Here is a 24,222-nt window from a genome sequence, read left to right as displayed (position 1 = left end):
TAAATATACATAAGACGAAAGAATAGCAAACAATTACGTTTGCAACTAAGTATTACTTATCGCTAGAAGAATGCCTTGTAATTAATTTTAGGTCGATTGCGCTTTAACCGAGGAGTGGTAGACACGGGATTGTTCTCCGTAGGTATGTCAGGGTATCGAGTCTCGGGTTCAGTGTCCGGACCAGGTAAGGCTTCCTGGAACTCGTCATCTTCTTCAGACTGGCCTGCGGGCGAGGCCCCGCTGGGCGTAGCAGTAGGCTCGGGAGAGTCTGACGGCACAGGGCGTGAGTCTGGAGACTCTGGAGCCGTTGTCCGGTCTCCTTCCTCCCCATGGCAGGCTGCAGCTCCTCGCTCGGCGCCAGCCGCGCTGGCGGCGGGCCGGCCGATGATGTCTCCTCGGTACGGATATCTACGTCATCGTCCCAGTCATTAAAGCTAGCGCAATAATCTTGACCTTTATCTAAAACAATTTGGTTTTTGTGTTTTTTAAATGTTTTTAAAGTAACGTTGTCCTTAACTATATACACAACTTTGCCGACTTTTTTGACAATTGTGCCTCGGCACCACTTAAATTTACCATTTGCCTCGAAGGCCTTAAATAATACTAAATTCCCTTCCGAGAAACATTGTGCCTTACGGTACATTGTAGGTTTATTCTGCAAACACTGATTTTTACGTACTATGTCAGCGAGCGCCGGGGATGAGGGTGACGGTGTGCTAGGGTTAATTAAATCTAATCTAGTTTTCAACTTCCGTCCATACACTAACTGAGCAGGCGAGACCCCCGTTGTGGTGTGTACAGAATTCCGGTAATCAAATAAATACTTCAACAATCTTTTCCACGAATCCTGTACCCCATTGCCACTCAATAAACTGGTTTTAATGCCCTTCTTGGATATCTTAATATACGATTCCGCCTGACCGTTGCTGGGGGCGCTATACGCCGGCGAAGTGACATGTGAAATACCGTTTAACTTACAAAAAGCCTCAAACTCGCGCGACGTGAACGACGTACCATTGTCGGTTACTAATGTATGCGGAATTCCAAACCGCGACATGAATTCGCAAATTTTGACAATAGTCGCTGAAGATGTAATATTGGTTTTCATATTATATACTTCAACCCATTTTGTATATGCATCTACTATAACCAAATATGAGCTTCCGTTAATTGGTCCTAAAAAATCACAATGTACCCTGTAGAACGCGCATGGCGGGTATTCCCATTGCGCGAGCGGCGCCCGCGCGGGGGAGGGGCGTTGTTGTATACATATGGTGCAAGCACTTATCAATTTTTCTAATGCCGCGTCTACTCCCGGGAACCAGAACCTAGATCGAACTTCAGCTTTTGTTTTTACAATACCTAAATGGGATCGGTGCACTTCCGCTAAAATTATATTTTGCAATTTTGCTGGAATGACCACTTTGTGACCTCTCAGAACGCAACCGTTTTCATAAGACAGCTGTAACCGACATAAATGATAAGGTCTCAGGGTCTCATCAGAAACCTTTTTTGGCCATCCGTTTAAAATATAATGGACCACTTTTTGCACAATAGTGTCACTCTCCGTATTTTGGCGCAATTCGGATAACGTCACCGGTAAATTATAATGTACGAGGCTCGATCGGGAACATCAGTTATATCGTTTGAATGGCGCGCGGCCTCCCCCCGCGCCCCCGCTTGGCCGGGAATACAGGCTCGAGATAAGAAGTCTGCATTGTTGTCCGCGCTCCGAACGTACTCGATTTTATAATTGTAACCGCTTAAAAACATTGCGTAACGTTGAAGCCTATTTGCTGAGACTTCCGGTATGCCACGGTACGACGCAAAGATTGACAATAGAGGCTTGTGGTCCGTACGGAGGGTGAACGGTACCGCCCTGCCGTATAAATACTGGTGGTACTTTCGTACCCCAAATATAATACTAGTTGCTTCTTTTTGAAGCTGAGAGTAACGCTTCTCGGCAGCATTTAGAGTACGCGATGCAAATGAAATGGGCCGCTCGGTACCGTCGGGTTCAATTTGGGATAAAATGGCCCCTAAGCCACCAGGTCCCGCATCAACGGTAAGAATTATATCAGCTGCTGGGTTAAAATGCGTTAAAACTTGTTCAGAAGCTAAACATTGTTTTATAGCCACGAATGCCTTATCATGTTCCCGTGTCCAGGTCCATTTAACCCCTTTTTTTAACAAGTCGTACAGCGGACTAAGAATGGCCGATGCATTCGGCACGAAACTTCTATAATAATTTACTAATCCTAAAAAAGATTGTAATTCTTTAGCATTTTGAGGTTTTGGCGCGTCGACCATGGCTTTGACTTTTAGATTTATGTAACCCATGCTTATCGATGACGTAACCTAAGTAATTTACCTCATCTTTAAAAAATTCGCACTTCTCTTTTTGCAAAGTAAGGCCGGCGTCTTGTAACCTCCTAAGTACCTCATTAAGCCGGGTGAGGTGCTGGTCGGTGTCCTCGCCCGTGACGAGCACGTCGTCGAGGAGACACAGCGTGCCCGGAACCCCCGCCAGCACCCCCTCCATGGCGCGCTGGAACACGGCAGGTGCCGAGGACAAGCCAAAGACCATACGGGTGTAGGTAAATAGCCCCCGGTGAGTATTAACACAAGTTAATTCTTGTGACTTCTCATCTAATTCAAACTGGTTATAAGCATTAGATAAATCTAGTTTCGTAAACTGTTTCCCGCCATACAATTTTGCAAAAAGTTCAGTTACCGTAGGCAAGGGGTACTGATCGATCACCAGCTGTTTATTTACGCCCGTTGAATAGTCAGCGCAAATCCTTATCGCCCCGTTACGTTTCAATACAGGCACAATGGGAGATGCGTACTGCGAGTGGTCGACCGGTTTTAAAACTCCTAAAGATAATAATCGATCTATTTCCTTATCGACTTTGTCTCGTAGTGCGAATGCGATCGGCCTCGCGCGGATAAAAACTGGTTTGGCGTTTTCTTTTAACTGTAAACTGACTTTATATTTATTAAATCGTCCTAACTTATCGGAAAATAATGATGCGTAACGTTCTTCTAATTGGCTTATGGTACTGCTACCGCGGTTTTTTTTTTTTTTTTTTTCTTTATTTAAAGAGCTTTGTCACTGTTGTGACGATGTCGCTCTGTACAGATATAAACAATACATTTTATCGTCTACTTAATCCTAACGCAACAAGTTTATACAAACTTTTTGCATCCTCAGATAGTGGTTGCCCCAAGATTTGGTTGCAACCCCCAACTTCAAATAAGGTTTTATTCTTGAAATCTTTTCTCGCACTTTCGTTCCGGACACATTCCATGATGATATGGTATGCATCTTCCAAAATATCACATTCGTCACAGTTTGGCGACGGCACCTTTTTCATTAAATATGCAAATTTATTTAATGGAATGTGTCCGGAACGTAGTCTAAACGCTAAAACTATTTCATGTCGACTCATGCAGGAGTCTTCAAACCATGGGTTTCTTAAGAGTTGTGGCTGGGTCGTTTTATACCATATCGCCTTATCTAACGATCTGTCATCAAAATATTCACTCCACATCTGCCTACAATGTTTTTTAACTATTTTTATTGAATCCATAAATGTAGGTACTATGCTAAATGGAATCCCGTCGCTGACCGCTTCATTTGCTAAAATGTCTGCCACCTCATTACCTGCGAGACCGATGTGAGATGGTATCCATTGAAGGGTAATTGATTTATCTTGTTGTTTTAATTTGCGAACTGTTTTTAATATGGAGTAGGCTATCGGTGCTCCTCGATAATTCGAGGTGCATCGAGCCAGGTGCTGAAGGGCACTCCTTGAATCTGTCAGTATTACAAATTCTTTTCCATTCACTGATTCTATCCAAGATAATGCTTCTGAGATCGCGACTAATTCCGTTTGCATAATTGAGACATCGGCTGATATACTAAACTTAACTGATAGTGTACTATGGGGTTCATAAAAAGCGGCACCCGATATATTATTATTTTTCGAACCATCTGTAAATATTTTGTAGTGGAGCCCATATGTTTCGTCCAAATACTTTGCGCATTTAGATTTGAGTTTATTTTTGTCGTACAGTCTTTTGGCTTGGGTAATGGGTTCTAGCGTTATTCTGATGACATCAGACAATTTAATATTATTTATCCAAGTATCTAAACTAAACATTTCCAGTTGTTTTTTTGACTGAACTGGGACATCCTTCAGATGATTGTGAACAGAAACTAAAAGGGGTGTTTTATTGCGATACTGTCGACCGCCGTCCACAGTTTGAGATAAATTGGAAATTGCATTAATTGTAGGATTATTGAGAAGGGATTTAGATTTCAAATAGTATTTTCCAGCCAAATATAGTCTGCGAATGTGTAGTGGGGGAATATGCAATTCATTTTCCATAACATGTATAGGAGAACTCTTGATGAATCCACCTATCACTCGCATACATTGGTTTTGGACTTTGTCTAATTTATATAAGTTATATTTTGCACTTGTGTCATAAAGAAAACAGCTATAATCCAATCGGCTACGAATAAGAGCTATATAAAGTCGTCTTAAATGCTTAGGATGTACTCCCCAACGGGGCCCAGTCAGTACTTTAAAAATATTGATAGACTTAGTTAATTTTTGTGTTATTTCATCAATGTGCCGCTTCCATCTCAGTCCACGATCAAGCCACAACCCCAAGTACTTTACATTATCAACAACTTGTAAAGATACTTCGTTTACTTTAATGTCTATTGCTTCGGCCTTTATATGCTTGCCAAAAACGCATATTTTGCTCTTAGTTCCTGAAATTGTTAGGCCTTTCTCCTTTAATAAACCATTAAACATGTCTAAAGCAGAGCGGATCTCAAATATGCCATCATTAACATTCTTGACAGTAATGTATAATACGAAGTCATCAGCATATTGCGAAACTGTCACATTGGTTATTTCTCTACAGATATTAATCGTTGCTATGTTAAATAGCAAAGGCGAGAGGGGTCTCCTTGTGCCAAGCCTCGACCGCTATGTCTGCTGATACAAGTATCTGCAACGACACATTTAAGTATACGCTCCTTAAGGAAGTTCCATAGATAATTGCATATTTGAGCTCCTACTTCAAAATTATCCAATGTTTTTACTAAATAGCATATGTCAACGTTATTGTAAGCATTTTCCAAATCTATAAAACAACCTAAAGTCATAAGACCCTTTGCTTTACCTAATTGTGCGTCCGTCACAAGGCGACTCAAATTGTCAACACATGAGCGACTCTTTCTAAACCCAGTCGTAACGTCAGCAAATATACAATTTTTTTCAAAGTGCCATTCAAGTCGCTTGCTTAATATAGAATGAAAGATCTTACAAATACATGATATTAATGATATTGGGCGTAGTGAATTGGAAGATTGTACGTTACCACCAGGCTTCGGAATAGCGAGTTTGGTTAGCATAAGTGACGGGTAGGCGTAATGCCCCCAAACATGGAATGTCATCACCCGTAAATGTAATTAACTTAGTCTTTGTAGCTAACAATGGTACGTCGCTAAAATGCTTTTTGTACGTATTTACATGCAACGCAGATACGGCTGCCCCAGTATCAATTTCGAGATCAATTGGACGATTTAACATCAAAACTGTCTCAACCATTGGCTCCCCTTTGTTTGAACGGATGTTAAAAATTTTATAACACTCACCATCATCATCATCGTCATCGCCCTCATCCACGGCGTTCACTGCCATGAAATGTACACTTTTGCACATCCTTTTAAGATGGCCTGTAGCTTTACACTTTTTACACCTGGATTTCGCGAAACGACACTGCAATGTTTTGTGATTGTAATACCCGCACACTTGACACTGTTCTTTTTTACCGTCACCTCCGCCACTGCTCCCGGCCGTGCTTCGTTCAACCTTAAACAGCTGATCCTGGGCTATTTGTACCGGTTGTGAGGCCGTAGCACCCGCGCGCGCACAGTGTATACTTTCAGCTAACTCGACGGCTTTGGTTAGCGTGAGCACAGAAAGGTCCCGCGCGAAGAGCTTCTCCCTCTCCGGACCTGCTAACATTCCCATGACGAATTTGTCACGAAGAGCTTCTTCCACATTGAGAAAACCACAGTGTGCCGCGAGCCCGCGTAACCGAGCTGCCCACTGTGGAAACGTCTCCCCTGACTGCTGTATAGCGGCGTAAAATTTGTACCGCTCGCCGAACCCGCAGCGCTTCGGAGTGAAGTGGTCGTCCAGCAGCTTGACGATATCTTCGTACGGCACAGTCTGCAGCACCTTCGGTAGCGCGAGGTCCGCTGCAAGCTTGTACGTGCCGTCACTGAGTGCGCTAAGAAGGATCGCTCGTCTCTTTTTCCCCCGCATCTTTGGTGTCATCAATATCGTTCGCGATGAACCACTGCTCAATACGTCCTTTGTATGACTCCCAAGTCTGGGTAGTGTGGTCGAACGAAGATAATAAGCCGAAAGTAGCACTAGACATTTTCCGTTATTTTTTTTTTTTTTACTAAGTGGGTAGTCGTCGCCAGTGATAGATACGAGGATTACGGGAGCGAGACAAGTGAAACGACTGCTTGCTGTTAGCGTACTGACGTGTATTCGTAAGTTAGCGCGGCGAGTGTGTGCGCAGCACACATACATATATAACAACTATGAATTATTTCGTTTTGCTCCGATTACTACAGTAGATTTAAAACGGTCCTTTAGTTGGATGAAATGGATTTTATCGGCAAGGCGAAGGAGTTTAAAATCAGAAAATTTAGAAAAAATGATAATTGTATATTACGAAAATTACATAAAATACTGAATAAATACAAACACTTGGTTTTAATTTTGTTTACAACAATAATTAATACTTCTGCATATCATAACGGTGGTCCAGTACATCGTGTTCTGAACTGAACATCGTGAACTGTTTATCGACATCGACCAAAGTGTGTGTCCTCGCACTATTAAGCTGTCAACGCATTTTTGCTCTCGCCGGCCGGGGTAACTAATCACAGTGCATAGACTGCCATCTCTTGACACAGGTTTAACCCGTCGTCTGTTTCTGTCAAAAAATTGTCATAAAATAATTAACTTGACATAAATTTTTAAAGTCCAATGCCATATGTTAGGATCCTTATCAAACACAGACGAAGGGTTTAAACTTTTGAACCTCAGTTTTGACAATTTGGTCCATATTCTTAGCTCGATATGTGTTAAAATGCCAAATATTAACCCTTAATTTGGCAAAGTCCGGTGGGACGGACAGGTGATAAAAAAAAATATTTCGCTTTTTAGGTAGAATTTTATTTAATTTAACATATGGAAAGAGACTCTTTTATGATACATGCTTTGTATAAAAATACTATTTGACCACTGTCAACACTCGTTTGACAGTTACTCGTCAAGATGGCACGGCATCAGAAGTCAACTGTTTTTAGCAAAATATTTATGCGTTTTTCTTTTGGTTTTTGTAAGAACAGGGTATTTCTGTTGTATAAATAATAAAATATATTACATAATAGTTGCAAGTGGTTATGTTTTCAATTTATTTCTCAATTTCTAATACTCATAATCATCATCTAAACAAGTTGTCCGCCGCACCGGACAGTGCCAAATATATACTAAATACGATTTGTCCGCCGTGGCGGACTATGCCAATGTTGCGGTGACACGTGTTGTAACAAATTATTATATTGTTTTGTTTATTATTTTGATTTTCTTGTTTTGGTGGCCTGCTTTTATGCTTAGATTTTTTATTTAATCCAACAGCGTGTGGTGCTGGACCAAGCAGTTAAAATTTTGGCACTTTTAGGTATACGTAGTGCGCGGATATTGTGAATGTTACATGTCGCGCGAGGGGCAATAAACATTAAAGAAAACCGGGTAGATCAAAATTTATAATTTCTTTGTCTGCCCCGAACATTGATATAATTAATTTCGGGTAGTTTTGTGTTGTTTACATCTTCGACGACATTTTGCTGGGACATCACTGTCACATCAGTCTGTCGTGATCACGGCCTGTGCAACCTGGCCAAAAAGTCGGAAAAAAGTTAAAATAGTGATATTTGACTATAAATATGTGTCAGTTTGATTTTCATACAAAATTATTATATTTGTTAATTTTTAAAATAAATATATGTTAAGAAATACTTGTTTATTTTAAATGACCGTATGTTTGGCAGTGTCCACCTCAGCGGACATATTAATTTATCCCAATATTTGGCAGAGTCCGCTGTGGCGGACATATTTTTTTTTCCAAAACTAATAAATCTAGATTTTTTTAAATATTTTTCGGACGCTTTAAAAATACCTGTTATTCAATATATTAAGTAAAATCGGAAAATTTATGTCACCAGAGTCTCTGCCAAATTAAGGGTTAATATTAGAGCCATCTAGCTGAGCGTACCCCAAAGGTGTAATGCCATCTAGGCCACCGTACCTTTTTCTGTATGGTACTGAGGTACGTTTTTTTCTTAGACTTTATCTGTCTATACGAAGTTATATATCGTCACTACTTTGAAAAAAACTTGTATCTTCTTCTGTCAATGAAAAGAAAACTGTAATAAGTATGTATGCAATGCATATAGACTTACTGCGTTTTAACTTTGAGGAGCAGTGTGAGATACGAGATTTTTTCAAAGTAGTGACGATCTTTGACGTCTATACATGACACATATTTGCTACACACCTGCACATGACACACGGACTGAGGTTGCGGCTGCGGTTGCGCTGGCTCGGGCGCCATAAGGCGGTCGAGCAGCGCGCTTTCGCTACTCGAAACGTTCGTCGTTTCGTTCGACTCGCAGGTGTAGCCTCCCAGGACCTGAAACGATATTGTATGATAAAGCTTGGCAAGATACTGCATATATTATTTGTCCCCAAGGTAATGTACAGGGCAACAATTTGCATTCTCAACACAGGATTACGAGCATTTACAAGTGCTGCAGGGTAGCAACAAGTTGAACCTAGTGTTAGGCGCTGGCGGTAGACCCTCAGTAATGTAATTGAAGCGCCCATCCCATGCGTGGACGACACGAGACGCGCTGTTCAACAGTTTCAGTGTGCGTAGCCGAATGCACAAACGCTCACGAAACGCTCACGATAATATCTCTTTCGTAGCTATCTATCTCTATCGCTCTTGCGAATTGGCGCGACAGAGCCAGACTACATTTCCGTTTCGGTGGCGTTTCGAGTCGCAGAAATGCCTTCGGCTACAGGGCCAGTACTTTCAGACAATACCCGCTGCGTGTAGGCGCCGGCTATGTACACGGTGCGGCCCAGCTGTCTGCTATACACGACACGTGCGTCATGGCGGTACAGTATCTACCTGCTGCGTGTAGGTGGGCATGGTGTGGCTCGCCGTGGTGGCGGTGATGAGCCTGGCGCCGGCTATGGACACGGTGCGGCCCAGCAGCTTGTGCTCGCTGTCCGCTGTGGACGACACGTGCGTCATGGCGGCCGGCGCGCTGTTCAGCAGGTTCAGTATCGTTTTGTTTGCGCTCGTACTGGCGGTGCTGACTGCTGACTTTTGACTTGCAGCTGGAACATAATAAACAGCGGTAGGTTAGTTTCTATTTTTCTACAGTAACTTTTTTACAGATTTATACTGCCGCAACAAAAATCTACGAAATAGTAAGACTTGACATAACTTTCCACACCAAAATTTACGATTATTTGTCAACATTGAAGTCAAATCAGTAAAAACAGAAACGTCTGTTCAACAATCAAGGACCTTCCTCACGAGCCGAGTCGACACAGATCGAGGCACAGACTGCTGCTGGCAGCAAATGTTCAATATACGCGCCTCGGTTGAGGCAAGTTTCTCAGCCGTGCAAAAGGTACGTGCTGCCTCGGCTGAGGCACGTCTACGTAGCACGTTTGTCGCGCGAGGTAATAGGCGAGACGACTAAAAAAAACTAATTAGTCCGTCAGTTAGATTTTCAAAGAATTTTAGAAACGTATTTTTTCTTTTATCTCGAAAAATGACGACGGTACAGTGCGTTGAAGTTTCGCGTGACGTCATGCCTAGGTATTTACTTAGACGTGACGTCACAAGCCCAAACTCCGGAACGTTGATGCTCTATATCTTTGTATTTTTTCATTCATTAGAAAAAGCGAAAAATATGTGTTCAGTATTTATGGACGATTTAACTGACGGACTAAACAGAATGCCATTTTTTTATGTAGTCGTCATCCCTATTGCCACAGTCATGAGTGTCATGACGTGTCTAGCTCTGTGTGGACGGGACTAATTGTCTGTTTGCATAGTTATAATACCTTGTTGGAACTGTTGTGCAGAGTTCATGAGACTGGTGACGAGCGCGCTGATGGCCGGATTCGTCGTCCGAGGCTTGGTTATAGTGGGCTTCTGTTGCGCACTCGACGCGTTTGAGTACTGTATGTTTTGCACCTGTCATTAATTAATCGAATTAATTAGAAATATTACACAAGTTGACCTAATAAATATTAAATAAATAAAATAAATATTGAGGGACACCTTACACAGATCAACTTAGCCCCAAACTAAGCAAAGCTTGTACTATGGGGTGCTAAGCGACGATATACATACTTAAATAGACAAGTACATACTTATATACATAGAAAACATCCATGACTCAGGAACAAATATCTGTGCTCATCACACAAATAAATGCCCTTACCGGGATTCGAACCCAGGACCGCGGCTCAGCAGGCAGGGTCACTACTGACTGAGCCAGACCGGTCGTCAAAATCAAACTTAAAGTTTGATAAAGGCTTCTTTAGACAACTTTCGATACATTCCATCTCGCACCATGGAAATTGCCGATAATATTGAAACCATGATAACGAGTACAGACGTAGCGCAAAAAGAGTTGCCTTCGTATTGTTACGGAAACGTACGAACATGTCATGCTATTTCAGTCAGTCTCAGTTAGGGTTGTAAATAGAAAAAAAAACAAATGTTTTTTTTTCAGAATTGTGAAAAAAAACATGAAAAAAAACCGAGCACCATGGTTTTTAGGGTTCCGTACCTCAAAAGGAAAAAACGGAACCCTTATAGGATCACTTTGTTGTCCGTCTGTCCGTCCGTCCGTCCGTCTGTCAAGACCCTTTTTCTCAGGAACGCGTGGAGGTATGAAGCTGAAATTTATATCAATTACTCAGGTCTACTGTCCCATGAAGCTGTGAAAAAATCAAACTTCTAAGCCAACGCAATCAAAAGATACAGCCGTTTATGCCGCAAATTTTCGACACTTGCAAGGGAATCAAAACCTACAGGGTGCTTCCCGTGAACTCAGAATCTTGAAATTTGGTACGAAGCAACGTCTTATAGCATAGATAAAGGAAAAATTACGAAAACCATAAATTTTTAGTTACATCACATAATATATTTTTTTTTAATAATTTTAACCTTACTACCCATTTCCTCATATTATGACTCGATTGTCGTAATGAACGAACTTTGTAAACCTTGCAGGTTTGTACGGAACCCTCGGTGCGCGAGTCCGACTCGCACTTGGCCGGTTTTTTTTTCTAAATATGGTTTTTTTTTCAGATGAACAAATAATACGACAATAACGGTTTTTCGTGAGTTGTAACGTGTTTCAATAACAATAACGTACATTTTAATTCAATTAACATTCAGTATACAAACGTTTATTGGGGAATCCCCGATGCTGCGTGTAGCGTGGAGAGGCGGTGGTGTTTCCAACAGTAAATAGTGATAACTACCAACTACAGATTTCGTAAATGTTACTTTTATAAGACCAGAAATTAAAGTTATTTGATTAAATTCGTTTAATAGTTAACATTAAGTCTAAAAAACCGTATAAAAGTATTAACTACTTTACAAATTTTGAGATTTCGTACTTTAGAAAAAAAACACACTCCAGAAAAAAAACTGTTTTTTTTCACGGTTTTTTTTCATGTTTTTTTTTTCAAGCCAGAAAAAAAACCGTTTTTTTGCAACCCTAGTCTCAGTACAAGATGTACTGACATTGACTGAACTAGCATGACAAATACGAACGTTTCCGAAGGAAACCCTATTCGCGCTACATTTGTAACCATGAAAGTTTTAGAGTCGGATTTAGAGACTAAAATATCATTTTGGAATCAGAGTCTTGTTTTAAAATAATGATAGGCAATTTAATTACAATGACAAATACATACGCCATGGCTTTTGGAAGACATTCTCATCACATGGCGACTGGCACATCACATACTTTCGAGTTGGCGACCATTTTCAACACATGGCGACCGTGACATCACGTTACATGACGCTTATTACCTATGAGGTGCCAGAGGTGGACATGAATGGATGCTGTATATGAATGATGGCGGACTGCATTTTCTGTCGGTTGAGCGGCTGAGGCGGGTTGGGGACTGATTTGTTGACGCCTGTCACTAATAAATGTTATGCTGTAGAAGACAATTCTCATCACATGGCGACCCTGCCTTGACTAAGATAGTTACCTGCGATGTGCCAGAGGTGGACATGAGTGGATGCTGGAATTTTTTGCGGGTTGAGCGGCTGAGGCGGGTTGGGGACTGATTTGTTGACGCCTGTCTCTAATAAATGTTATGCTGTGAATGACATTTTTCATCACATGGCGACCCTGCCTTGAGTTTTAGTTACCTGCGAGGTGCCAGAGGTAGACATGAGTGGATGTTGTATATGAATGATGGCGGACTGCATTTTCTGTCGGTTGAGCGACGGCGGGTTGGTGACTGATTTGTTGACGCCTGTCTCTAATAAATGTTATGCTGTGAATTACATTTTTCATCACATGGCGACCCTGCCTTGAGTTTTAGTTACCTGCGAGGTGCCAGAGGTGGAAATAAGCGGATGATGTATGTGTATGATGGCGGATTGCATTTTTTGCGGGTTGAGCGGCTGCGGCGGGTTGGTGAGCTGCTGGGCAAGATGCTGGTATGCCTAGGTTGAGTATTCTCATCACATGGCGACCGTGCCATAACTTATTAAGTACCTGCGAGGTGCCAGAGGTGGACATGAGCGGATGCTGTATGTGTATGATGGCGGACTGCATTTTCTGAGGGTTGAGCGGCTGCGGCGGGTTGGTGAGCTGCTGGGCAAGATGCTGGTATGCCTAGGTTGAGTATTCTCATCACATGGCGACCGTGACATAACTTATTAAGTACCTGCGAGGTGCCAGAGGTGGACATGAGCGGATGCTGTATGTGTATGATGGCGGACTGCATTTTCTGAGGGTTGAGCGGCTGCGGCGGGTTGGTGAGCTGCTGGGCAAGTTGCTGGTATGGCTAGGTTGAGTATTCTCATCACATGGCGACCGTGCCATAACGTATTAAGTACCTGCGAGGTGCCAGAGGTGGACATGAGCGGATGCTGTATGTGTATGATGGCGGACTGCATTTTCTGAGGGTTGAGCGGCTGCGGCGGGTTGGTGAGCTGCTGGGCGAGCAGCTGGTTCGTCGACGCCTGAGTCGAGTGAATGTCGTGACTCTGTAATCCATACTAATATTATAAATGGGAAAGTGTGTGTGTCTGTTTGTTTGTCCGTCCTTGACGGCAAAACGGAGCGACGAATTGTCGTGATTTTTAAGTGGAGACAGTTGAAGGGATGGAGAGTGACATAAGCTACTTTTTGTCTCTTTCTAACGCGAGCGAAGCCGCGGGCAAAAGCTAGTGTGTTATAATTGAGAATTCTAATATCTACTGCCTTTTCTTCTCATCAACATCTTGAGCAGTTTTATCAATAAGACAAAGCGTTGTATGATCTTTGGTACCAAATGAGATAGATTTAGAGGAACACGTCAATGGCTTTTAAAAAGATTTTTCGCATTTTAGATTACGTACGTAAACATGTGTATCACATGTGTTTTTGAACTGTTATCACTTAACCCTTCAAGTCCCAGCGACATCATATGATGTCAGGTTACAGAAGATAATGATGTCAGTGTTACAGAAGATAAGATTCTGAGGTTCAAATGCTTGGGACTCGAAGGGTTAAAGAGTGCATCGAACGTCTGTCAAATTACAGCAGCTTGACAGCAGTGGCTTCCTTCTGACTGGTTAAGCGATTGAAAAAGTTACGCAAATCTAAAACGAGACTTACGAGTTTTTTCAGTTGCTCTAATTATAGTTCATTACTAGAACATAGCACTTCTTTAGGGGTTAGGCCGTTTTCACATTATCCGATCCGATATCGGATGTAGGAAGGATGTAAAATGTAAGATTTATGCGCTTCCAGGTCTTTATTTATGTATTTGATAGATCATTATTACTAAAAAACGATATAAAACGCAAAAATTGCGGATTTAATGCAGATGGCACTTTCCTACAACAGTTTTTGTCCGAGGCACCATCGAACTGCCGATATCGGCAGGACGCTTCCGACATTTTTGGCATGCCGGACCCCCCGCCAGCTGTCGGCCGATAATATTTGTATGTGTGCGTATATAATGTAGGTATACGTTTGTAGTAGTGTGCGTGACAAAAATGGCGTCTATTAAACAGCTGTTAATGATGAATTTCTGTTGAAAAAAAAAAGATTGTAATTCATCGGTCCAAATTGCGGATACCAATTTTTTCATGTTTTAGTAGATATAGTTAAATGTAAAATTATTTATTTTACCTGCACACACTTGAGTATTTTTATGCTCGTTATTTTAATTTTACAATAAAATATTTGAAATATAGTGCTTATAATTATTAAATATAAAACTTTTTAAAAATATTTTTTGATACAAAATCATACTTCATTGATTTGGAACAATGCGTTTTATCGGACCGACATCCGACACTATCGGAAGCGTGTATCGGGTGTAGGATGTCGGTCCTACATCCGATATCGGATCGGATAATGTGAAAACGGCCTGAAGCGTAAAGAAACAACATACAGACACAGGCGTTCTTATGGAACGTTCAACAGAAGCAGAGAGAAAACGCTATTATTCTTGTTCTTGTCACAGTCTCACTTTTCCTCTTTGCTTACTTCTTAAAAGTTCAGTGGTATGGTATTTTATTTTACTACCGATCCACCATTTTCCTGATACACAGTTACTTTCAGCTGTGACTTACCGTATTTTGCACCTGCGGCGACAGCCTCGGAGTGGTAGGTGACGGCAATTGCTTCAGCGCGGGATCGGCCACGGCCGCCGCCACGCCCACGCTGCCCACGCCCACTGTGCCCACGCCCACGGTGCCCACGCTGCCCACCGCTGCCACGTTGCTCGCGGTCGCGACTTGTTGCAGCTGCGCTTGCTGTAGGCGTGAATAATCGTTAGAAATATCAGTAAAGGCAAAGACTAATAAATAATTAATTAAATCGTACCAGCTCTTAAGAATCGATCTGTGGAATGATAAAATTGCCTTTTAAATGGTCTTAATCCTTCTCGATGATAATAATCATAATACACAATGTTTTTTGTTTAATAAAACGAAAAAAACATGAAGTACAAGAATAAATAACGATTTTCGCCAACACTTACCAATATGGGAAGCTGTCGTGCATTAGTATGAGTATTAGGAGTCGCCGATATCGCCGGCGTCCTGCAAATAAAAAGAGACCTTAAATACCATGTCACAAAGTAACAACTGTTAAGTAATGTACTGTACTTACATCAATATAAATAATATATTTTAAAATTAAAGGAAATATGGAAAAATTCACACCTCCGGCAAGAATCAAACCTATGGCTTTTCCGGAGCCATCGCTCTTACCAACTGAGCCACGGAGGCCTGCTGGATGTGTGCGAATTTATCCATGCCTTCCCTCAATTCTTAAACGCCTTAGGGTGGCGTATAGCGACTTCTACCCGTAAGAATGCATTAACTGGCACTGGTCTCAAGTTACATTGAGAATTCGCCAGTAACAGTGTGCGTCCATTCTAAATTTGTTAACATAAAAAACAAATAAATAATATAATATGATAATAAAAGGTCCTCGACATTGAAAATAAAAACTAGCTTAAATAAATTTATACGACAGAATTGTACGAAGGTTAGGCTGTATCCACGAGCGTCTGATATTTAGGATTGTCGATATCATAAGCTATCTATTTGTTTACTAGCAGATTATATTGCCAGAGAGAAGTCAATACTAGGGTTGTAAATAGAAAAAAAAACCAAATGTTTTTTTTTCAGAATTATGAAAAAAAACATGAAAAAAAACCGAGCACCATGGTTTTTTTTCTAAATATGGTTTTTTTTTCAGATAAACAAATAATACGACAATAACGGTTTTTCGTGAGTAGTAACGTGTTTCAATAACAAAAACGTACATTTTAATTCAATTAACATTCAGTATACAAACGTTTATTGGGGAATCCCCGATGCTGCGTGTAGCGTGGAGAGGCGGTGGTGTTGCCAACAGTAAATAGTGATAACTACCTACTACAGATTTCGTAAATGTTACTTTTATAAGACCAGGAAAAAAAAATATTTGATTAAATTCGTTTAATAGTTAACATTAAGTCTAAAAAACCATATAAAAGTATTAACTACTTTGCAAATTTTGAGATTTCGTACTTTAGAAAAAAAACATACTCCAGAAAAAAAACTGTTTTTTTTCACGGTTTTTTTTCAAGCCAGAAAAAAACCGTTTTTTTGCAACCCTAGTCAATACTGCCAGAGTATACTAAAAGCAACTTACACAACAGGTCCCGTAGTAGCGTGCGTGTGTACCGTCGCATTACTGGCCGCGGCTGATCGCTGCTGCAGCAATTGCTGGCCCTGGCGAAAACACACGAAATACTTAGGACGAAGGACTGCACCAAATCAGTGGGTCAAAAAAACTCAAAAATATAATAGTTATCATCGTTAGTTTTAAGCCAGATGACGATTTCTTTTATATTTATATATATTTATATTTTATATTTATTTATTTCCCATATAGGTATGCAAGATACACTTATGTCCGTCAGGTTTTTCCATACAACTAAAACAATTGTTCAACAACACTTTTTCTTTCAACCCCTTGTCTGAATCTCTTCCCTTCTCAAAACTGCTCTGTCTGTTCCTTTTGACAATACAGGCTTGATTTCTTTCCAAAGTTATCTATAGTTCTTACCATCTGCGATCCTCAGACATCTGTGAACTACTGGAACTGCTGTAGCTACCTTAAATGATTCTTACCATCACCCTCATGCCTCCAGTGAAGGACGCCCTCGGCAGCTGACCTGGGACGAGGTGCTTTATCTTCACGGACTTGCAGCCCTTGGAACTCACAACAGCTGGATCTACTTCTATAGTTTAGTTATTGTAGTTGGTTCTTACCATCTCTCTCATGCCTCCAGTGAAGGATACCCTCGGCAGCTGACCAGGCACCAAGTGCTTTATCCTCACAGACTTGCGGCCCTCTTCGGTGAAGATTTCGGTGAACTGCTGGATGTACTTGTTGGCTTGTAGTCTTGAACCTGTAAAATATGGATATAGTTAGTATAGTATCTACCTAGTTTAGAAGTTGTCGTATGGAACGTTCCGTGAGAAGTAGACAGAAAGCGCTATTAGGGCGAACCAACTTTTTGACCGACATTTTTGGTATCTCTGACGTTACTCAATGTCTCTAAAGTAACAAAGAAATCGAATTTTTAATGAAGTATCAGTTTATTAGATCTAAAAGTTCGGGTTTTATTTTAAAATACTGCATAAAGTGAAAAGTAGCAATAAAATTCATTTTATGAGGGTAGTTTACACCGAAGTTTAAAACCTGCGAGCAGATTTGAGTCGGTCAAAAAGTTGATTCGCCCATACCTTATTGTTTGTTGCTGTCATGGTGTCATTGTTTTTTCGCTGACTCGTAGAAACTGCTCTTCGAGAGCTAGTGGAAGTCTCCAATAACAAATATGAATGCTTACCTAACGAGAACCTGCAGGCCGCTCCATTCCTCTCCCCCTCAACATGGTCTCTGTCCACATACAGTTCTCCTAAGAACTCCTGATCAGACGGCCGTTGTAGTATCGACAGTTTGATGTGGAAGAAGCCGGCGCCAGCGTGTGGCGAGGTCTTCTCGGTCTCGAGTATGTATTCCTCGACTAGTTGCGGCTGGCAGTCGGGCGTGGGGCGCGGGCGCTCGTAGGCGCGCGCGAGGCGCAGCGGCCCGGTGGGCGAGGCGGGCGGCGCCAGCGGCGGCGGCTCCATGCGCGGGGGCTCCACCGGCTTGAATACCTGACGACAGATATACATGGTGTTGGTTTGCTTATCTTTTACACGTTTTCTCAAATGTTAACACATTTGCCACATTTCACTGTAGGCAGATGGCTGGCAGTCCTCAACTGTGCGTTTCTCCAGAAACTTCCTGCCCCGCACAGCTAAACTGTGGAATGAATTGTCGCCAGCGGTATTTCCGGACCGATACGACCTTCTACCTTCAAGAAAAGAGCGTACACCCATCTTAAAGGCCGGCAACGCACCTCCAACACTTTTGGTGTTTCGGGCGACTTTTTCAAGCAATCTGTTTGCTCGTTGGCCTCCTATCCCATAAATAAAAATAAAAAAGGTATACGCATTCTTTTCCCACGATATCGACTCGTAGCGTAGACCACGCGCATCCACTGAATGTGTTAAGGCCTTTGACATCTAATTTTATCGTACTTAAAATGACGAACGGGTCGTGTGATTCGGTCAAGTTGTGTTCGAATGTATGGGAAATTTAAAAAAAATCCAGCTAAACTTTAATGCAGTATGGTACCTTAGGGTATGATGCTTTGCGCACACTAGCGTCTCCTACCATCCCCCTGCCGCAACACCCCCTTTTAGCACGAAATAGGTCCCAGTTTACGGTTTCTCTTCATTTTTGAGAAAAGTATTAGAGTTAGCAAAAAGTGTTTATGAAAGAATTAATTAAATTTAAAAAAAAAGTTACATGCATTTTTAGCATCTACCATATTCGTGCATTAGCTTGTTGAAGTTCGATATAACTCATTACTTAATGAAATAGTAATAAGTTTATCAGTGGTTTAATTTCTGAATTTGGTCAAAGTTTATCAAGCTACTAGTTTTTATTGGGAATTTTATAAACAAAGCATTATTTCTTTCATTGACAACTTTTTTCTAAAATGTACCTATACTTTCCCCAAAAATTAAGAAAAAAATTGAATTTTGGGACATATTTCACGGTAAAAGGGGGGTTGCGTCAGGTGGGGGGAGGGGACGCCAGTGTGCGCAAAGCAGCCTAAGGTATCAAACCGCATTTGCTTTTATTTGGATTTAATTTTTTTTTCCAAAAAACACAGTTTAACCGAATCAGTGGTCTCGGAGCAAACCACGGAAACAATGCCGTCCTTGAAGCATCGGAGGTTGGTTTTAAAAACGCGATTAATTACAAACGGGACTGTAATTTCATATGTGTAAAAATCGTGAAAATTTAAATTAATTTTCTCATTAATCTAAACTACTTTCATGGAATAAAAAAGTTCAAAATCAACCATTGCTTACCTCTGGTGGTTTCTTGGGGAATTTGGACGTCAACCGTGTGTGAGGCACCGATTGTCTGCTATTCTTCGCTCGCTGCCTGTGGATCAGCTCAAGCAACTCCAAGCCGTGGTGATGGGTGAATTGGTCCAACTTCCTTTTCCGGTTTACTGCCACCTGCGGAAAATATAGATTATTTATTTTCCTATATATTTTTAGTCAGATATTAGTATAATTCTTGAGTGTTTATTTTATGAATAGTTTATTTTAATAATAACAGATTAGTTCCGTATCAAGTACCTAACAATGTTGGCTCAAAAGTGTGTATTCAGCAAAACATTTATTAACTAGATAATTTATGTAATGTTATGTCTAAGATTGCATGTTTTCATTATAGGTCACAAAGTGAAACAACTGTTGCTAATGAGCTAGTGATTTTTTGTATGTACTAGAGATTTGATAAACGTGCAACAGCTGAACACGGGTCAATGCAGAATGACTACCTACATACGTCATGTGCTCTAGACTCTAGAGGTTAGACCACTGACCTCACTCTAGAGTCTAGAGTGAGGTCAGTGGTCTAACCTGTGAGAACCGCCTCGCCTGCCGCCGTTTCCTCGGAGTATTGAACAGCCTGGGCGCAGCGTGCAGTCTAGCCGCCAGCAGGCCAACAGCTGGACGCAGGTCTAAACAAACTCAAGCTCCCTAGAGTAAGAGAGTGGTCTAACCTGTGAGAACCGCCTCGCCTGCCGCCGTATCCTCGGAGTATTGAACAGCCTGGGCGCAGCGTGCAGTCTAGCTGCCAGCAGGCCCACAGCTGGACGCAGGTCTAAACAAACTCAAGCTCCCTAGAGTAAGAGAGTGGTCTAACCTGTGAGAACCGCCTCGCCTGCCGCCGTATCCTCGGCGTATTGAACAGCCTGGGCGCAGCGTGCAGTCTAGCCGCCAGCAGGCCAACAGCTGGACGCGGGTCGAGACAGAGCGGTGGCGCGGCGGCGTGGACTAGCGCGGCCTCGACCGCCTCGAGAGCGCCGCGCTCCTCGCCCGCCCAGCCGCATCGACCGCCGATGCAGGACGCGTCCGTTATTATACTCTGTGTGAGTAACATGTTATGAAAGTTCATTGTTTGTTCAAATAACATTAAGATTTTTGTTCAAATCTTTCGAGAAGTGCACAGTGAAAATGTGTCAGAAGTATCAATCATTTTTAGGGTTCCGTAGTCAACTAGGAACCCTTATAGTTTCGCCATGTCTGTCTGTCCGTCCGTCCGTCCGTCCGTCCGTCCGTCCGTCCGCGGATAATCTCAGTAACCGTTAGCACTAGAAAGCTGAAATTTGGATCAGTTAAAAGTGTTATAACATTCAATATATTGTTTACTGGTGTTTGAGTGGTATCGGTATACATCGCTAAGTAATACAAGTGAAAATATCTATATATTACAAATAGTGTGCTTGTTGAATACATTGTAAAGATAATCGTTTGAAGCTACCAAGTGTTTCGTGAAAAATGTCTAACTCTTGGAATTTTTCATCATAAAGCCTGCATGCTCTCCTAATGAAACCGTTTTTAGAATAAGAAGTACGACTACGAGATATATGAAAGAGGGGTTTTTTCCTACACGCTCGCTCACAACGCCGGGGTACTCGAAAACAAAGTGTCTGCAATAACGAGGGGGCATCAATGATGTTGTTAATAATTTTGTAGAGGATCAAAACATTAATACGATCTCGACGAGAACTTAATAAAGTGGAATTTTGACTTATTAAGGAATGTGTATAATCAATGTATTTGTGATTAACGAGAAACTCAACCGCTTTCACAAATTTTCTTTGCACCTTCTCAATTTTGTCGCTGTGTATTTTATAAAGAGGATCCCAAACGGCGCTGGCAAATTCTAACCTGCTACGGACATAGCTATTAAATAAAACTTTATAGGTCTCTACCTATAAAGTTTTATTTAATAGCTATGTCCGTAGCAGGTTAGAATTTGCCAGCGCCGTTTGGGATAAACTCTCTAGTTTACTAAATGGTTTTCCTATTCGAAGTATAAAACCCAACAGCTTAAAAGATTTAGATACTATGCTATCTATGTGAGGAACAAAGGTAAGTTTAGAGTCCATAATTACACCGAGGTCACGAATCTGGTTAACACGAGTTAACTCTTTATTGCAAAGCTTGTACTTAAAGTCTATGGAAGTACGCTTCCTACTGAAACTAATAACGTAGCATTTGTCTAACTTAGTAGAAATAACTTATTTGAGGTACAAAAAGACTGAAAATTATTAAGGTCATTCTGCAAAATAGTGCAATCGTCCGTATTTTTAACAACTCTGAATATTTTAGTGTCATCGGCGTATAGTAGCATGTTTGAGTTTTGTATACAATTGGTAATATCATTAATATAAAGCATAAACAAAAGAGGTCCTAAATGTGATCCTTGCGGCACGCCGGAAGTTATAGGTCTATAATAAGAAGTGTGCCCTTGCACAGCTACCGCTTGGGAACGATTCTCAACATAAGATTTTATCCAACGGAACAGGTCGCCGTGTATACCGAAGTGCCAGAGCTTCAAAAGTAAGCGCTCATGACAAACCTTGTCGAATGCCTTAGCAAAATCAGTATACACAGCGTCCACCTGATAATTATTATCTAGAGCATCCAATATTGTTTCTGTATAAGATAATAAATTCGAGTCAACACTACGACCGCTGAGAAAACCATGTTGGTTTGGGATAATATGTTGACGTATTGCAGAGGAAAGCTGGTCAGTGACAATTTTCTCAAGGAGCTTACCGAACTGACATAGTTTTGAAATAGGGCGATATTTTTCTATCTCGTTACTAGACTCTCCTTTTGGTATCGGTGTAACTAGCGCACGTTTCCACAGAGATGGTACACACCCCTTCTGAATGGACATTTCAAAAAGTAAAGTGATAGGTACGGCTAAGCTGGAAGAGCAATTTTTTATCAATATAGCTGGGATGCCATCAGGGCCAGACCCTTTATTAATATTAATGCGATTTAGATATTTGTAGACGAGATCTTTAGATATAAAAATAGTATCCATGTCGAAGATAGTGTTATTTACGGGAGCAAGGTTGTTTAAATCTATAAAACTGTCGCTGGGAATTTCAAACACGGAGTGAAAATGTTCATTAAATAAATTGCAAATCTGTGAACCAGTAGAAGCTGATATTCCTTTATAATGCATAACCTGTGGAAGGCCACTTTTGGCAAAAACTGATTTTATGTACGACCAGAAAAATTTTGGGTGAGTATTAATTTTTGTTTCAGTAAAATTTATATAATTCTTATAACATATAGGTTCCAATTTAGAAATTCTCTTTTTCAAACATTTGTAAGTATCTAAGTCCAGAGGGTTACCATATGTCTTCCACAGCTTATGATATTTCTTTTTCTGATTTAACAGTCTCCTAAGAGGTCTCGTATACCACGGAGGCCGAGAACAAGAAGTGCGCTTAGGGACTTTTGGAACAAATTGATCGATTAGTTTATTTAAAATCTCATAAAAAATTATTACACAATCCTCCAATCCGCGGCCTAAAAAAAGTTCATTCCATTTATTTTTCGATAATTGATTGTTTATTTCCTCAAAATTTGCCTCACCATAACGGTATACAAATGAAGGGGCCGGTTCGAGGGGACGAGTATACAATATATGCAATTCAATTTGAATGGCCTTGTGGTGCAGATCTTCAGATGTTAACGGGTCATAGCCAGCTAATACTGTACAATTTTTGTTGCAAAAAATAAGATCCAATATGCGCTCATTCATATTACAGCAATTATTGTATTGGTCTAAACCTGAAAACGATAAAAAGTCACGTAGCAATTGTACAGGTAAAGTATTATTAGAACTGTCAAGGATCATTTTGGAACAGTCACTTTTAGACCACTGAGCGTCCGATATATTAAAATCGCCTGCTATCAGAAACACATCATTAGGATTATCAATTATTAATTGACTACAAATTTCAAAATAATTTTCTAACGTGTCCCTGTATAAAGTTCCGTGCGGAATATAAACACAACAAATATTAATATATGTTTGTCCTTGAATGGCGTGTTTCGACAACGGTAAAGCAATCCATATGCACTCGGAGGATGCAGGAGAGGGGCGGGGCCAGTCGCGCAACGTCGGCAGGAGCTCGCGGCGCACGGCGACCGCCACCCCCCCGCCCCGTTCCGCGCCGCTCGACTCAGCTGATCTATCGCAACGATAAACAATGTACCTGTGATCGAATACTTCCCTATCATAAAAATTATCATTTAACCAACTTTCAGTGATACAGATGAAGTCGTAATTTGACAACGCGACTTGAGCATAAAAACTATGTGTCTTTGTACGAAGTCCCCTTACGTTTTGGTAATAACCTACTAGATTATTTGACGAAACAGGTATAAAATATAAAATTACGAGTCTTTTTATATTTATTATGACAGACAGAGGTATGTATTTTTATATAGGATTGACGTTGTGAGTAAGATGAGAAATATTTATACTTTCGTTTATGAAAAGATATCAAAACGGATTCATTAGCGATGCAGGTGAAAAGTTCAAACAATGCATATTGCAAAACAAGTATAATTACATTTACAGCTCCTTTAACAAATTGTACAAACAATAACATTAAAAATAGTCACTTAATTTTGTTAAAGTCGAATTTCCAGTCAATAACCATAACCTTGGACGTCTCCGTTTTTCGAGCGAGGATTTTACAATCTCGTATCCATAGGTAAGCGATTTTGTTCTCCTTTTTAAGCTCCCGCGCTCGCTTGAGTAACATCTTACTGGCCGGTGTGAGGTGGTCGCCCAGGTACAGGTTAACAGCCGGCCCGGGGAGGCCGATAGAT

At 41.0% G+C, this 24,222-nt stretch overlaps 1 protein-coding gene across 1 annotated transcript in view; it reads right to left on the bottom strand.

The window, feature by feature from the left end:
* The window catches only part of LOC125228657 (transcription factor SPT20 homolog-like 1), a 35,522-nt gene that overhangs the window by 6,912 nt on the left and 4,388 nt on the right, over nucleotides 1-24,222 (bottom strand). The window contains 11 exon segments of the mRNA XM_048133312.1: nucleotides 8,665-8,799; nucleotides 9,304-9,515; nucleotides 10,254-10,386; nucleotides 13,288-13,437; nucleotides 15,016-15,198; nucleotides 15,426-15,486; nucleotides 16,589-16,668; nucleotides 17,212-17,351; nucleotides 17,793-18,102; nucleotides 19,372-19,524; nucleotides 20,219-20,440. Coding sequence (XP_047989269.1) covers nucleotides 8,665-8,799; nucleotides 9,304-9,515; nucleotides 10,254-10,386; nucleotides 13,288-13,437; nucleotides 15,016-15,198; nucleotides 15,426-15,486; nucleotides 16,589-16,668; nucleotides 17,212-17,351; nucleotides 17,793-18,102; nucleotides 19,372-19,524; nucleotides 20,219-20,440 — 1,779 coding nt within the window.

Source organism: Leguminivora glycinivorella, chromosome 8 (genome assembly GCF_023078275.1).
Source record: "Leguminivora glycinivorella isolate SPB_JAAS2020 chromosome 8, LegGlyc_1.1, whole genome shotgun sequence".
Taxonomy (NCBI): Eukaryota; Metazoa; Arthropoda; class Insecta; order Lepidoptera; family Tortricidae; genus Leguminivora; species Leguminivora glycinivorella.
The sequence above is the reverse complement of the archived record's forward strand: the minus strand, read 5'-3'. Positions and strand labels throughout refer to the sequence as shown.